This window comes from Linepithema humile, chromosome 7 (genome assembly GCF_040581485.1).
Source record: "Linepithema humile isolate Giens D197 chromosome 7, Lhum_UNIL_v1.0, whole genome shotgun sequence".
NCBI classification, from domain to species: Eukaryota; Metazoa; Arthropoda; class Insecta; order Hymenoptera; family Formicidae; genus Linepithema; species Linepithema humile.
In genome coordinates this window covers 17,427,192-17,440,846 of record NC_090134.1, presented here as the reverse complement: position 1 = coordinate 17,440,846, position 13,655 = coordinate 17,427,192, and the positions used below count along the sequence as shown (strand labels likewise).

General features: G+C 34.8%; 2 protein-coding genes and 1 long non-coding RNA gene across 10 annotated transcripts in view; 1 reads left to right on the top strand and 2 right to left on the bottom strand.

Annotated features, from left to right (window-relative positions):
- Positions 1-69: 69 nt before the first annotated feature.
- Positions 70-8,145, bottom strand: LOC105670058 (KH homology domain-containing protein 4-like). Of its 7 annotated transcripts, none has more exons than XM_012363368.2 (17): positions 7,968-8,142; positions 7,682-7,789; positions 7,463-7,595; positions 7,274-7,387; positions 7,073-7,194; positions 6,800-6,996; positions 6,569-6,717; positions 6,410-6,475; positions 6,181-6,338; positions 5,155-6,093; positions 4,842-5,063; positions 4,706-4,758; positions 4,063-4,089; positions 3,272-3,375; positions 1,570-1,614; positions 1,256-1,474; positions 70-1,038 (listed from the first exon to the last, which is right to left on the bottom strand). In XM_012363368.2, the coding sequence occupies exons 2-17, from the start codon at positions 7,721-7,723 to the stop codon at positions 767-769; spliced, it is 2,862 nt and encodes a 953-aa protein (XP_012218791.2). In that variant the 5' UTR covers positions 7,724-7,789; positions 7,968-8,142; the 3' UTR covers positions 70-766. The 7 variants fall into 7 exon arrangements, with proteins under 7 accessions (XP_012218791.2, XP_012218794.2, XP_012218792.2 ...); XM_012363371.2 differs by having other exon boundaries at positions 1,256-1,471; positions 7,968-8,141; XM_012363369.2 differs by having other exon boundaries at positions 8,047-8,133.
- A 479-nt stretch (positions 8,146-8,624) lies between these two features.
- On the bottom strand, positions 8,625-12,155 carry LOC105669987 (BTB/POZ domain-containing protein 1-like). The gene is made up of 6 exons (XM_012363231.2): positions 11,671-12,155; positions 10,813-11,493; positions 10,566-10,725; positions 10,313-10,470; positions 9,999-10,233; positions 8,625-9,924 (listed from the first exon to the last, which is right to left on the bottom strand). Exons 1-6 carry the CDS (start codon positions 11,979-11,981, stop codon positions 9,763-9,765), a joined length of 1,707 nt encoding a protein of 568 aa, XP_012218654.1. The 5' UTR covers positions 11,982-12,155; the 3' UTR covers positions 8,625-9,762.
- The window catches only part of LOC105669996 (uncharacterized), a 100,949-nt gene continuing 99,434 nt past the window's right edge, over positions 12,141-13,655 (top strand). The window contains exons 1-4 of one of the 2 annotated variants that reach the window (XR_001100352.2): positions 12,141-12,264; positions 12,442-12,618; positions 12,698-12,812; positions 13,317-13,427. This is a non-coding gene — a long non-coding RNA (uncharacterized lncRNA). Of the gene's footprint in view, positions 12,265-12,395; positions 12,619-12,697; positions 12,813-13,316; positions 13,428-13,655 lie in introns of both variants that reach the window. The other variant, XR_010891222.1, reaches the window with a different exon arrangement.

The following is a 13,655-nucleotide window of genomic DNA, read 5'->3' as shown; positions in this document are numbered from 1 at the left end:
GTTTCGCATGCGAGAGAGAGAAAGAGAGAAGGCAATAGGACGCACAAATCGTCGATGTAAATCGCTACATTAATTAGCAATAACGATTTATTGTTGGTTTTTGCATAAAAAAATCGCATACATAGTCATACGTATTACTTATCTATAAGTAAATGGAGAAATGTGATACATTTTCCGCCATGAGGTAAAATATAACGTGATTATTCACGTGCAAATACAAAACAAGTGATCTTTAGATGCACAATGATAGAACTGTTCCACAAGATAATAACGCTGTCTTTCTCGTTATATGCATATATCTACTATACAAGCCACGCTTCACACGTATCGTCGAGCTCCTCAATTAATAAGTAACTATCTCGCCGGTACGGCGTTATTTTTTATTATATGCACAATCTTATTCAATGAGAAAAATATCTTGCATATCTCTCTCAATGGATAGGATTTAAAATGTACAGTATAAATAATCTTCAACATTTACATATTTTTACACACGCTCTATTTTCCTTCTCACAGAACAAATTATTAAATTATAACAGCTATAAGGATTGTACAAATAGATTGTTAAATTAGAACTATTATAAGGAACGATATTCGTGATGCAAGTTTTTCACAAGTTCTAACTTTTCACACTGATATCAGATCTTTGTAGCATACTGCTATGTTATTACGTCACCCGTTGAAACGGCGTCACATTTGGTAAGTCGCGTTCATAAGTCATAGTTAAAATATCGGAGCAGGAAATGCCGCGGTGGTTTTGCAATTTTCAATTCATCCACGGTGGACAGGATGTAGGCGGTTGATATGTCTGCGAGATTGGCACTTGATAATGCTGCGCTGCTTGAGAGAGATGCTGCGGCCGCGGCTGTTGATGATGCGGCGGCGGTGGCGGTGGCGGATTGCAAATTGACTGCATCAAAGGGTGCGCGTTGTAAGGCGGCGGTTTCGTCGTATACGGCGGCATTTGGTTGTACTCAATGTTCAACGATTGCTCTAACACGGCGTTCTGAGTCGGGGAACGATTACCGTCAGCGAGACCTAAGGACAGCAGCACCACGTCCTTGAAAGTTTTCAAATGAAAGAAGAATTACGATGATATTGGATCTTTAATTTATCGTATGCCGAGGAAAAGTTCATACGTATAATCATAAAGAGCCGATCGTAACGATAGATATGTATCATATTTAATGCTCACAAGACATCACATGAAAATAATCAAATAAAGTTTACACGATGAGTCAAGCAAAGGGCTTACCTCTTGGCCTGATCTGAGGCGGAGGCATATTGATAGGAGGTAATCCCGGGCAGACTGCGGGAGGTTCTCCGTCTCTCGGAATCGGCGGTGGTCTACCCCAAGGAACTCGCACGTGATGATTTTGCCACGGCGCCTGCGGCGAAGGCGGGGGCGGTAGAGGTGGACCGTTTCCGACATGGATATTCCCAGATTCCGCCATTACATTCTGCTCATTTCCTACTTGCAAAATATATCATGCGCTGGAGTGGTGCAATAAATGGGAAAGCTTTCATACGCTATATATATATATATGCCATTTCATATGCGTGTCATACCTGAAGACAGTCCTCCGGGCTTTTGATCCAAGCTCCGTTTCTCACCTAAACGATTAAAGATGCATTATACGTAGAGAAAGATACGATGTATAGCCTTAAATAACTATACACAACATAGTGTTGTGTTTAATATGGCAAATTATGCGATGAAATATTGTAATGTAAAAAAAAAAATTTTTTTAATTTATCATATTCAGCGTAATTAATCTTGATGATTCCAATATCTGTCAAACGATATTGTCAATCATGAACACAAAATATGAAAGCAAACGTTTTCTGAATTTTGATGCAAATCTAATCGCAAAAGACAGTTGCCAAAGTTGTATCCATATTACAAGAAGACTGCTGCCGGTTTTCATCTTCCGCTTGAGAAATCTCACTGTAGCAATAAAAAGGAATTTAGTTCTCTAATTCGAGTCTTAATCTTATAAGACTAAATTAGACAATATTTCATGCCATTAACTATTATCGAATTAGTGGAGCGATTTGGCAATCGCTATTAGATTCTGAAAGCAAGCAACGCAATTTTTACATTTTTGTGTAAATTAGATGCTTTAGATGATTTACCGCTTATCAGTTCCACTAAGAATCTGAAGTCACATTATTTGCTATCTGTAAAATAAATTTATTCGTTAACACTATACTTTCAAATTTCTTCCGCATTTTCTGTAGCACGACTGCTTTCCATTAGGTCACTGCAACAACAAAGATGTCACTTACAAGTGATGTTATGCACACAGATCATGTTATTATTCTTTTTAGATTCCGCGAGTGTAGATATATTTCGCGTATTAACAATATTATTTTATCTATATAATAGCAAATATATATATTTATTCAAATGCAATAGTCATATGTATCCTTCCTGGGTAGTATAATCGGACGAAGACGCGTTTAACCTAAGAAATATAAAAGTCCAAGTATATTAAACTTAAAATAGTAACATTAAAAATATATATATGTAATAGTCTTAACAGAATCCTAATAACAGTAAGCATAGTTAATACTGGATAAACAAACACTGAACTGGAAAATCGCAGATTACATTTGCATCTGAAAATGCAAATTTATTTAAGAAAAAAGACATTGTAACGAAAGCATTCAAATGAATATACTTGAGATCATCTTCGCGATTGTATATAACACGTGCAATGCTTTTTTTGTCTAGTCTAAAATAATAATAAATAAATTGAAACATAATTATATATCAAAGCATTCTACGCAGTATAAGATTATAACAATCCATGTTACTTCCGGATGTCCGTCTCCGCAGGTATCCTCAACAAATGCATAAAAAAGCAGTTTGCTAAGATGTAAATTAAAAGATCAAGAAAAAGTTATATTATGCTTACCACAAAATATTATTTACATTAATAAATATATTACAGTCTAAGAGTATTAAGAAAACAATGCTAGATACCTATCTGAAATATTTTTTATTTTCAAAATTTTAATATTAGAGATTTGTGGTTTTTTTCTCCAAACTAAATCTATATTAACATTATAATTATATCCTGTGATCAAAAATATGATTGCCAACAACAAAATTGTATTCAAGAAGGAATCTAGAATTGAATTAAAAAGTAAACATCCCTCAAGAATGCAATCTTTTTGCTGGTATATATATTTTTCGTGTTGTACTTTTTTTAATTTCGAAAAGATATCCAGCACTTTTTCAAACTAAATACTCTTAGTTACAGACCTGGGTGTGGAGGTGGCATTAGCATCTTGTTTCGATCTCCATGTGACAGACCGGCAGGTGTGGGTGATGGACCGTGTAAGACTTGCTGCTGCCGATCACCTTCTCTGCTTAAACAATGCAGGTGCGTATTATTAATTCCAAATTAATGATTGTAGAGAAACATTTCAAGCATTAAGACAAAAATCACCTGATGCACACCCTTGGATACTTCTGAAATATGGAAAATACCTGGTTTTACCAGATCACAGTTAATGATGTTGAAACTTACGTTAAAACGTTCTTAGGAACGTAATTGTAATGTCACAGAACATTACAATTATGTTAATTTGTATAATTATATGTTCGGTTGATCTATAATTTATCTACAATAATTTTTAGCTGCTGTTCCCCGCAAAATAACTTTATAGTCGCATTCCATCTCTTTTGGCTTATCACTAAGAGAACATATAATTAGTGATTCTGGCAAAAGCTGTATTTAGTGATTCCAATGATGTAGAATTGTGGATAACATGAGGAAAATGCAAGTTTATTATTATCTTCGCGTTATATTCGCAAAGATAATAAAGTTGCTTCATATTTTTTTAAAAATCTATACAATCATACAATCCAACGAAACAAATAATATTCTGTGTGAAAGAGCAAGATATATCCATGACTATAAAAATATCGAACGTTTGATAACGTGAAAAGTTTCAAACTTACCATTAAATTTTCAAAGACAAAAAATAATTTACGGATGGATATATCTGGATCTTACAATCAATGATTCTTGCTTACAGTTATTGACTTACAAGATGTCAGAAACAGCAATGATATATCTGTGAATAAAAAATATTTTCTATTACAAAATCTCATAGACGATTTAGATTTTTATTTTCTGTATGCGCTTTTAAAACTATTGATATGCCTCATTAATGGTAATGCAAAAGCAGGTTTCTGTAAGAAAACAACATAATGGCTTACATTTCCTTCATGTAACTCTAGAATAATTTATAGATTTGCGTTTGCTACAAGTGAAGCAGAAGCAATCTAAAGCAATTGTATCTTTATCAATAGTTTTCTGTGTATTGATAAAGTTTTAATGCTCAATTCAATATTTATTACACGACTACGCTGATATCCTATGATATCCTATGATTCTGGAAATTATCAACTCTTTTAGTAGTACTTATTTAGAATTTTATACTTGGTAAACCTGCTTTATATATTCAAGTATACAGTTTTTTCTCATTTACGGTCTACCAAGGTATAGCTAAACATATAAAATTGCTACGAAAGTTACATTAACTTGTATTCCTTACATTATGCAGCTAATATATGATACAACTATTATTCATATAAGGAATACATAACGTAACTTTGTCAAACTTACATTAATTTATACATTATAGTACCGCTCTATAGATAAAAATAATTATACTCTCTTCGACTTACCCTGTGCCATGACGTTGCGCGGGCAATGGCGCACATTGATATGGTGGTGGTTCCTGGCAACATATATTCAAAGATTTTTTTACATAACTACATGAGAGTTTCTTTGACATGTTTACATCCACAAACGATACTTTACCTGACCTCCATCAACGTCTGAAAACCTTCTCTTAAGTCCGTGCGATTTTTGCTGCTCCGGCGAATCGGGCTTCTGCTCGAATTGCTGATGCGGAGGTTGCATTGTGTAATGTACTTGCGCAGGTATATGACCGTTTTGATATTGTATGTGCGGGTGATATTGTATTTGAGCTTGCGGTGGAGGTACGTTGTGAAGAGGTATATTCTGCGGCGGCATTTGCATCTATAAATAATTCAAAAAGTTATCGCATTAAAAATGTATCTTTTTCACCTACAATGGAAAGCAAAGATACCAGGTATCTAAGCATCGTTACCTGCAATTGGCCTTGCGGTTGTGGTTGTTGAGTTTGATAAAGCCATGGAGCATTTTGCGGTGGAGGCGGTTGCGTCGGTGGTGGCACGCTGGTAAGAATGTTCATAGAATTAGGCATCTGACCGATCGACGGCGGCGGTACTATTTGCGGAGGTGGTACTGGCTGCGGCAACGGCCCTTGCTCCACCGGACCATCTTGCTGATGCTGAAGCTCACTGCCAGGAGGGAGCGGCGGTTGCTGATGATGTTGAGGAGATTGAGCATTCGGGACTAGGAAAGTCTGCGCGGATGGCGGAGGTACTTGTAAATGGAACGGTGGCGCGTGACCTTCGAATTGCGGAGGTATTATGTGCTGAGCGACAGTTTGTGACTGTTCGTGATTCTGCTGCAGCTGAGGCGGAACGATATGCTCGCCGGGTTGTAAAACAAACTGCGTTTGCGACTGCGACGCGGGTGCCTGTACCTGTTGATATTGTATCTGGTAGGTTTGCGGTACTGGAGGGGGCGGTTGATTTGGCGGAAAGTTCGGCGGCGGAAAGTGGAGATGCAACAACGGTGGTGGTGGTTGCTGCGTTATGTTGATCGGCGACGCAGGGGGAGGTTGTTGCAGATTGACATTAACAGTTTCGATAACTCCCTGCGATGGCGTAGCGGGTCTTTGTATATTCGGCTGTGTATAGACGTACGATACTGCACTGCTCACAGGAACATTACTACTCGTTATGAAACTTTGCTGTGCGGGATTCTGCGGCGGAGGTTGACTCATGACATACATTTGCGCCACAGGCTGTGGGGAGGACTGCGATCCCGGTTGAATTCCTTGAATTTGTAGTGGTTGGCCAGGATGTATCTGATACTGCACTTGATGACTTACTGTTGATGGAGGACCGATTAATTGTACTTGTCCAACAGGTGGTGGTTGCATGAAAGTTTGTATTTCCTTTAATTAGAACGTTTTTACATAAGATTTATTTCCTATTAGCAACTTAATAATAGTAAAGTGTCTAATTTCAATTTAATTATATACCTGAGCTTGTGGAGGTGGAACTAATGGTCCAGTATGAGGCGGTATGTGCACTCCTGGTGGGGGGACTGACACACCAGGTCCTGGTGTACCGGCCACGGTAGCCGTGAGAATTGTTGCGGGTAATGTTACAACATTACTTTGCGAATGTTGTATAATATCTATTGAATAAGTCTTATATGAAAAAAGTATTTCATCACATTTTTAATAGGTATTTAAAATATGTTATCACCTTGATGTTGTATTGCAACTACATTTGGCTGGCCTAACGTACCAATGTTCATAGTTTGGAATTGGGCTGTAGAGAGAAAAATACATACAATTTATATTCATATAATACAATTTTTTAATTTTTTTTTTTTTAATTAAATTAAAAACAATAAATACATACCTTGTGGTATTTGAGACTGTTCTATAACTTGCTGAGGTTGTACTGGTGGTGGCTGTTGCTGAATGTAAGTTTGCAATTCAGATTGTATTGTCTGTATTAAGTTAATAGCCAATTGTTTTGCATTTTGCAATGCCTCTAGTTTTGGATGCCTTTGGAAACAAGAATCATATTTTATTAATCATAATTTATCTATTTAATTATTAAATAGTATAAAATCTTAAGTATTCTTACTCTATGTACAAATGGAGCGGCTCCGGAGATTCCATTCCCAAAACTGGGTCAATAAACTGAGATCCTCTACCCCTTAAAGCTATATTTGCTCCAGTTTCACCTCTAATGTACATTAAATTTGCATCGCTAATGCCTAATATTCGCCCTCGTAAATCAAAGCCTTGTGGTGCATTCTCGATACCAATGCAAATTTTTTCCTATTAATTTGTAGAATATGTCAATGTTAATACATTTAAAAAACTGTAATTACAAGTGAAATGAGGTATTATTTACCACAGTTGTAACTCCAGAATGTAAACTCATAAGAGGTGGTGGAGCATTTGTAAACCTGCTTGGTCTATTTAAAGAACTTTGATGTTCTGTCTTAATAATTTCGTTAATTTTCTGTATCGCCACTGTTTTACATAAAATATTTATTAAGAACGCATCTTTAATTTATATTACTAATCTAAAAGAAAAAGATACAATACGTACAATCAACATTATGTTTTGTATGTCCTTGTATATAAAGGTATAAAGGCCTTTCATTTGGACAGCGTAGTTTGTCTTGTTCTGTCATAAAACGGCCACGTGTCGATACAGTTGCTCCTACAAATTAGTATTATATAAAATATTGGTCGATATACAGAAATAACTTGCAATAATATAACCATGCAGATATACCTGAATATGAATTAATTTCATCCTGTATGTAACCTTTGGTAAGTAATGTTCTAGCACTGGGTGGTGTTTCATTAATCTCAAATTCCCATGTGTATGTTTCTCCATTTTTAAATGCTGCGTTTGATGTTGTTATCTAACAATAGATATCATATCAATGTTCAACAAACAATAATCCAAGACTGAAGCCATTGTAGCCATATGTACATAATATTGACATACCTTATTACTGGAATCAGATCCTCTTAATTTTCCTTTAGCCATAGAGATAAAATATATACTACTGGAAGCAATGTAGGACAACTCTCATGACTTCAACATTTTCATAAACTGTAGAAATAAAAAATAAGTCACAATAATGGTTCTAGATAAAAAGAGAAAACGTAACAATTTGCATCAATATGCATCACAATGATTCACCACACGTCAAAGTTAATAAATCATTGGAACAGTAGGTTATGTGCTAATATGAAGTAGCTTGTTAATTATATGTAGAATACATAACTACCTGGTTTTAAATAGTTAAGTTACATTTAAGTGTACGGCAATCATTTTTTGTCACGTACAGGTACTTAAATATCGCTTACAAGATAATAAAAAGCTCACTCAATTGTGCAAACCATTCGATCGTAACTAATGTCACTGGACAGCATCAAATGCCACTACTCGGCACTGCAATCAACTGCAACTGCCGTGCACGACATCTATTAAGATAGACATAAAGTAAGGAACTATAAAAAAGCACAATGAGAATAGGTATATTACATAAACAACTGTAATTATTAATGTAAAAATATACGGTAAGATTTATTTTTTATATTATCGTGGAATTTAGATTACGTTACCTTTTCAAAATTATGTTCTTTAATCCAACATTGAAAATTCGATTCCTAAACATAAATATTCAAGTTTGCAACTTACGTCATTTCTGATTTATTTCTTATCCATATGCTTTTCTTAACACTGCTGAGCTCTTAAAATTGATGTCAGCATCTTATTTCAGTTTAACTTACCTCTTATCAAATATTATCTGGCTAATGATAGAAGATAAACAGTATATTTTCAAAAAATACACTTTTTTATTATAATACACCCTAGTTTTTATAAAACAATAAAACATATTGAGGTAACAATATTAATATTACAAGAAATATTACAAGAAACGTATTGTGGAATAAATTTATTTAATTATTTAACATTACATGTATATTTTTCAAATTTATAATTAAATACAATCACAAATAAAATCATATATATGCACTATTTAAAAAAAAACAATATTAGATTGACACACATTTATGAAGTCTGCTTATCTCTAAAAATGCTAAGGATAACAATGTTATCTCATTAGCTAGCACCATCCATTCTTAACAAAAGTCCAAATTCAAAGATATTTTCTTCAATTATTAAATAAATATATTATAAATTTTATCAAAATTGAAATAAATTGTCGAATAAATAAAGATATATTACTTTGTTAGAGAATATTTAAAGTGGTGTTTTATATTACTTTCGTTTGACTATTTTTCGTACATATATAGCAACAGGATCTCAGGTTCTATATTACGCTCCGCACATTACAACTACCAAAATACTAATTTTTACTAAAAAATACTCCATGCTTTAGGCTTTATTGCGTTTACTTTTGCATTGAAGTGCTTTATGTTTTACTTCTTATTTTAAATTATCTTGGTATACATATTCCGAGCGAAATGTTTAGGCAAAATCAGAGTTTGCACATGATTGATCTCACTTGTACTTAGTCACGATCTTTTTAACATTGTTATACAACTACATTTTTTTGGTTTACACAGATTTCAAAACGATAGAAAAATAGATTGTACTCCAATTTTAAACATTAATCTTATTTGTAGAATTAATTAATAATTAACATATCAACTATAGCTGATATATCCAAATAACTTTAATATATAAATTCTGAAAAAGACGAATAATATATTCTGTATTTGCTAAAAAAAAATGTCAAAATGCATATATGTAATTGATATACATATAGCAAATGCTAAAATTTGCATATTTTTTAATTACTTCAATTTATCAATCATAATTTCCCAATTATTATTGAATGAAGTCACAAGGCATTGTCTATAAAATTATGAAAAAATCTTGGGTTGATTGCTTTGGCATGGCCTTGGATCATTTAAATCAAAGCACTGTTTTAAACAATCACAAGATATATAATTGACAAAATCCAGCATACTTTTTACAGTCTAACATAATTTAATCTTTGATAGTCAGCCAAGCGAGTATGAGGAATGTCATTATTATAGATGTCAAAGATATTACGTGTAAAAGATAAGCTCGGGTATTTGACCTTCCTCAGTGGATGTGCCATTATTATCTCCCATCTCGCTACTAAATTCGAATTTCACCTTTCCATTTCCAGAATCACAATCCACCAACACTGTTTTTAATCCTTTTGTGCCATAGTATGAATATGGCCCCTGAAATAAAAATAATATATACTTATAAGCCACGTAGATGATAATAATTAAATAAATCAGCAAGATATAACTACCTTAAAAGTTGCTGATGCCGTATAAATCGTATTTGGTAAGATTTCCGCTAACTCTTTAAACATTAGACGGTATGTGTACTTTGATCCATCACAGCTAAAACTTGTTGCATTTGTAGCTATCACTTTTCCCGACGCAGTATGAATTAATTCCACTGATACTTCATATATTGCCGGTTCTTGCGTGCTACCATAAACTCCATAGCCAATAAGAAAAATACGCCTATCCACGCTAAATCTGTGAGAGTTAAGATTTTATAACATTAGTCAGATATTTTTGTAGTTAATCATATGCACAAAATTTGAATCATAATTACCGAATACGATCACTAGTTCCAGAATATCCCCATTTACTTTTAGTGTGTTGAAATCTACACACAGTTTGTTCCTTGCCTGTCATACAGCACCGTGGCATCGTTTGAAATCCCACCGAAGGTTTAGGATTCAATATGAAATACGAGAATAAAGATAGGACCTATAAAAGTTATTTATTAAATGTCAAGCATGTTATAAATTTTTTAGTAATCTTTTAATCTAAGTGTGAAAACCTTTTTTGACTGTAATACTCACCTCTGAATAATTTAATAAACCAGATTGTGCCGGACCAGCCGTAAACTCCTCTTTTGACATCAGTGGAAAACGAACCAAGGACAGAGCATTACCTAGGACCAGACGTTGATTCTCTGGAGTAACTGGTAATTGGTGTCTTCCACATTCAGCCTCTGACCACCTAATCATAAAATTAAGGTAAATAAAAATTAAGATTATTTAGAAATAATGTAGACTGAAGAATACATTTTACAATATTGCAACATACCTTAAAACAGCCTGGAATAGTTTAGATTCCCTAACACGAAGAGTATCTCTTTCTAAGACAATCATCAATGTATCAATATCAATATCTGTGAATCCATCTGCATTAAGAGCCTGAGTTGTGAATCTGTCTATGGTATCTAAGCATACCGAGGCTAATTGTGGTTCATCAAACAGACGAGCTTGCGTTAAGAGTAGGAAAGCATTATCACTTGTTAAATTATTCTTTAAAAAGTCAACACAATGTTTTTCTAAAGCAGATACCGCATATTTCTTAGCTGTATATAGCGTTGTCATCACAGTTTCTGGATCTATCTGTATTTCATCAGTGTATAGAAAAAGGAGCACTGCCAAAAATGCAGCAGGCTCTACATCAGGTACTTCTATTTCTGAAGAAGCTGTCGCAAGCGTTCCATTAAACATTGCATCAAATACAGCACTCCCAGAGGATAGGACTAGTTTATGAGCTGGTATACGTTGTTGTTGCGCTCCTCTTCCTACCAGGAAAGTCACGTCTGACAGTATTTCATTGTTAAAGAGGAATACAATCCTTTCACGCATCGTTGCCTTTGTACCCTGCCAATTATATGTAACCACAGGTTGATTTTGCATGGTAGAATTTTCAACATTATTCTGTGATCGCCCTTCCATATATGAAGTATTCGCTGCATTAGTGGGTGGTCGGCTAAAAAATTCAAAGATAACAATCAATCAATTAATAAACATTATCATCAAAATCACAGTAAATATCAAGTTAATAGTTGGAACAATTTAGATATAAACAATATTAACTTAATATACATCCCACCCTATATAAAACACTTTGAAACTTGACAGGAATCACTGTGAAGTTGCTGCTTACTTATCGCCGTTCGAGAACGAGGTCTCACTTCGTGCGACAGACGAACTCGCCGGTTGGTCCTCGTCGCCAACGAAGTTGAGCGCACGTCGTGCCCGGGAAAGAGTGATATTCCGTAGCGGTTCCCGCGACGACGTCAACGAAGACAAGGACGACGACGATGCTCCATTACTGCTGCCGCCGACGCTTCCGCTGGCCGCTGTCACTGCGTTCTCTGTCGCATCGCGTTCGTCCTCGCCGGGCGTCGCCAGCCGCAGATTTTGCAGCCTCGACGCGACGTTTGGCACGTCGTTCAGGGTGGTCTCCGTAGACATATTCGCACACGAGACGTAAAACTTGCCGAGGTACTGCCCCGTCTCATTTAATCGCGTCGCTACACGTCAACACAAGCGGCGGTGAGCGTTTGCCAAACACGATTATTCTCTCTCTGTTGACGATCGCGATCAATCGCGATCGCGATCCTCTCCAACCAAGCCGGATTCCTACTCAATGCAAAGACGCCGCAGAACGACAGTGCACTACAGCGACATCCTACTGCATTCCTTTCTGCTCGTTCTCCCGACCATTTACTCTTAAGGAAGTGGAAGGAATAAATTTGTAAGTTTTTATCGTTGAATAATCCATTGTAAATATGTCAATTATACTTTCTGAAATATATCAAATAGTTCTGATATTTATTAAAATATCTTTTTTCTATTTTAAATGAGATGCACTTCTGTTCGTTTTAGTTGCGATTCTGCACTTATTTTTCTTTTCCTTCTTCTCTTACCAAAGACTGAACGCGTATCCATTTCATGTTAAGTGCAAAAGATTCAACTAAAATGGACGCACCGAATTACTGCAATATAATTGGTGCGCTGCTACTACGGTGTCGGTACAAAAATCCGCCACAACGACCGCGAAATCGTATTCACATCGCTCTATATTTTTCATCGATGTTATTGTTTACAGGTAAATGTGGCATATGAATAATTATATATTACATAAAGAATTTGTCATGTGAACGATATAAATAATGTCACGATTTCAGTATCGACGATGCGCTTCTTCGTACCTGGAATTGGTCGAGATTCTTTTCACGAATTTTACAGCATTATTTTTGACCAAAGAGCATCAAAAAGGCAATTAACATCTATCCTTGCTAGGTATACATTGATCTCTTTTCTATCTCTTTTCTAATTATTAACTATCTTATTTATTCTGTATGTAATAATTTACCATATCAAAATTTCTAACCTCTAACCTTTAATAAAATATTTCGCATTCTATTTTCACATTAAACAGTAATTCTCCTTGCGTCTTCAATACTTTTTTCGCTTTTTCTAATTAAAAATTAAATGTAGATAATTGCATGTAAAGCGTAAAAGAAGTTAAGTATGAAAAGTGTACTAAACGAACACACCTAATTCCTGCAATATGATTGGCGCGCTGCTACTACAGTTTAACTTTATTCGCGAATCAGAATCTTCCATTTTGAACGTAGTCTAGCTCTTAAACGCGCTGCGACAACGACAAGGTCACATTCGTATTTCTCAGAGTCTAAAGGTAAATTTTGCTCACGATAGATAATCGGATATAGCTCATATATAGTTTGTCGTAACATATATGTCGCGTGCAATTGATATTATACGGCAATATTATGATTTCAGTATCGATAATCCGCCTTTTTGTGCCCGGAATTGGTCTTCGCAAATTTCACGGCGCTAGTTTTGTCCGAGGAACATCGAAAAAACAACTGGCCGATACACGATCATCATCAGGTATGCATATATTCTCATTTTATTGTTATTAATTGTATTGTCGATTGTACTTTGTGCAATAATTTACTAATTATTAACCAATTATTTCATCAATTATTTCTAACCTCGCAATTATCATCAAGTATATATGTATATACGTGTCGGTTACATTTTACAATTTATCTATTATTTGATAATTTATCTTTTTACTATGTATATTTATTAAAATATTTTTAATACTTTATTCTT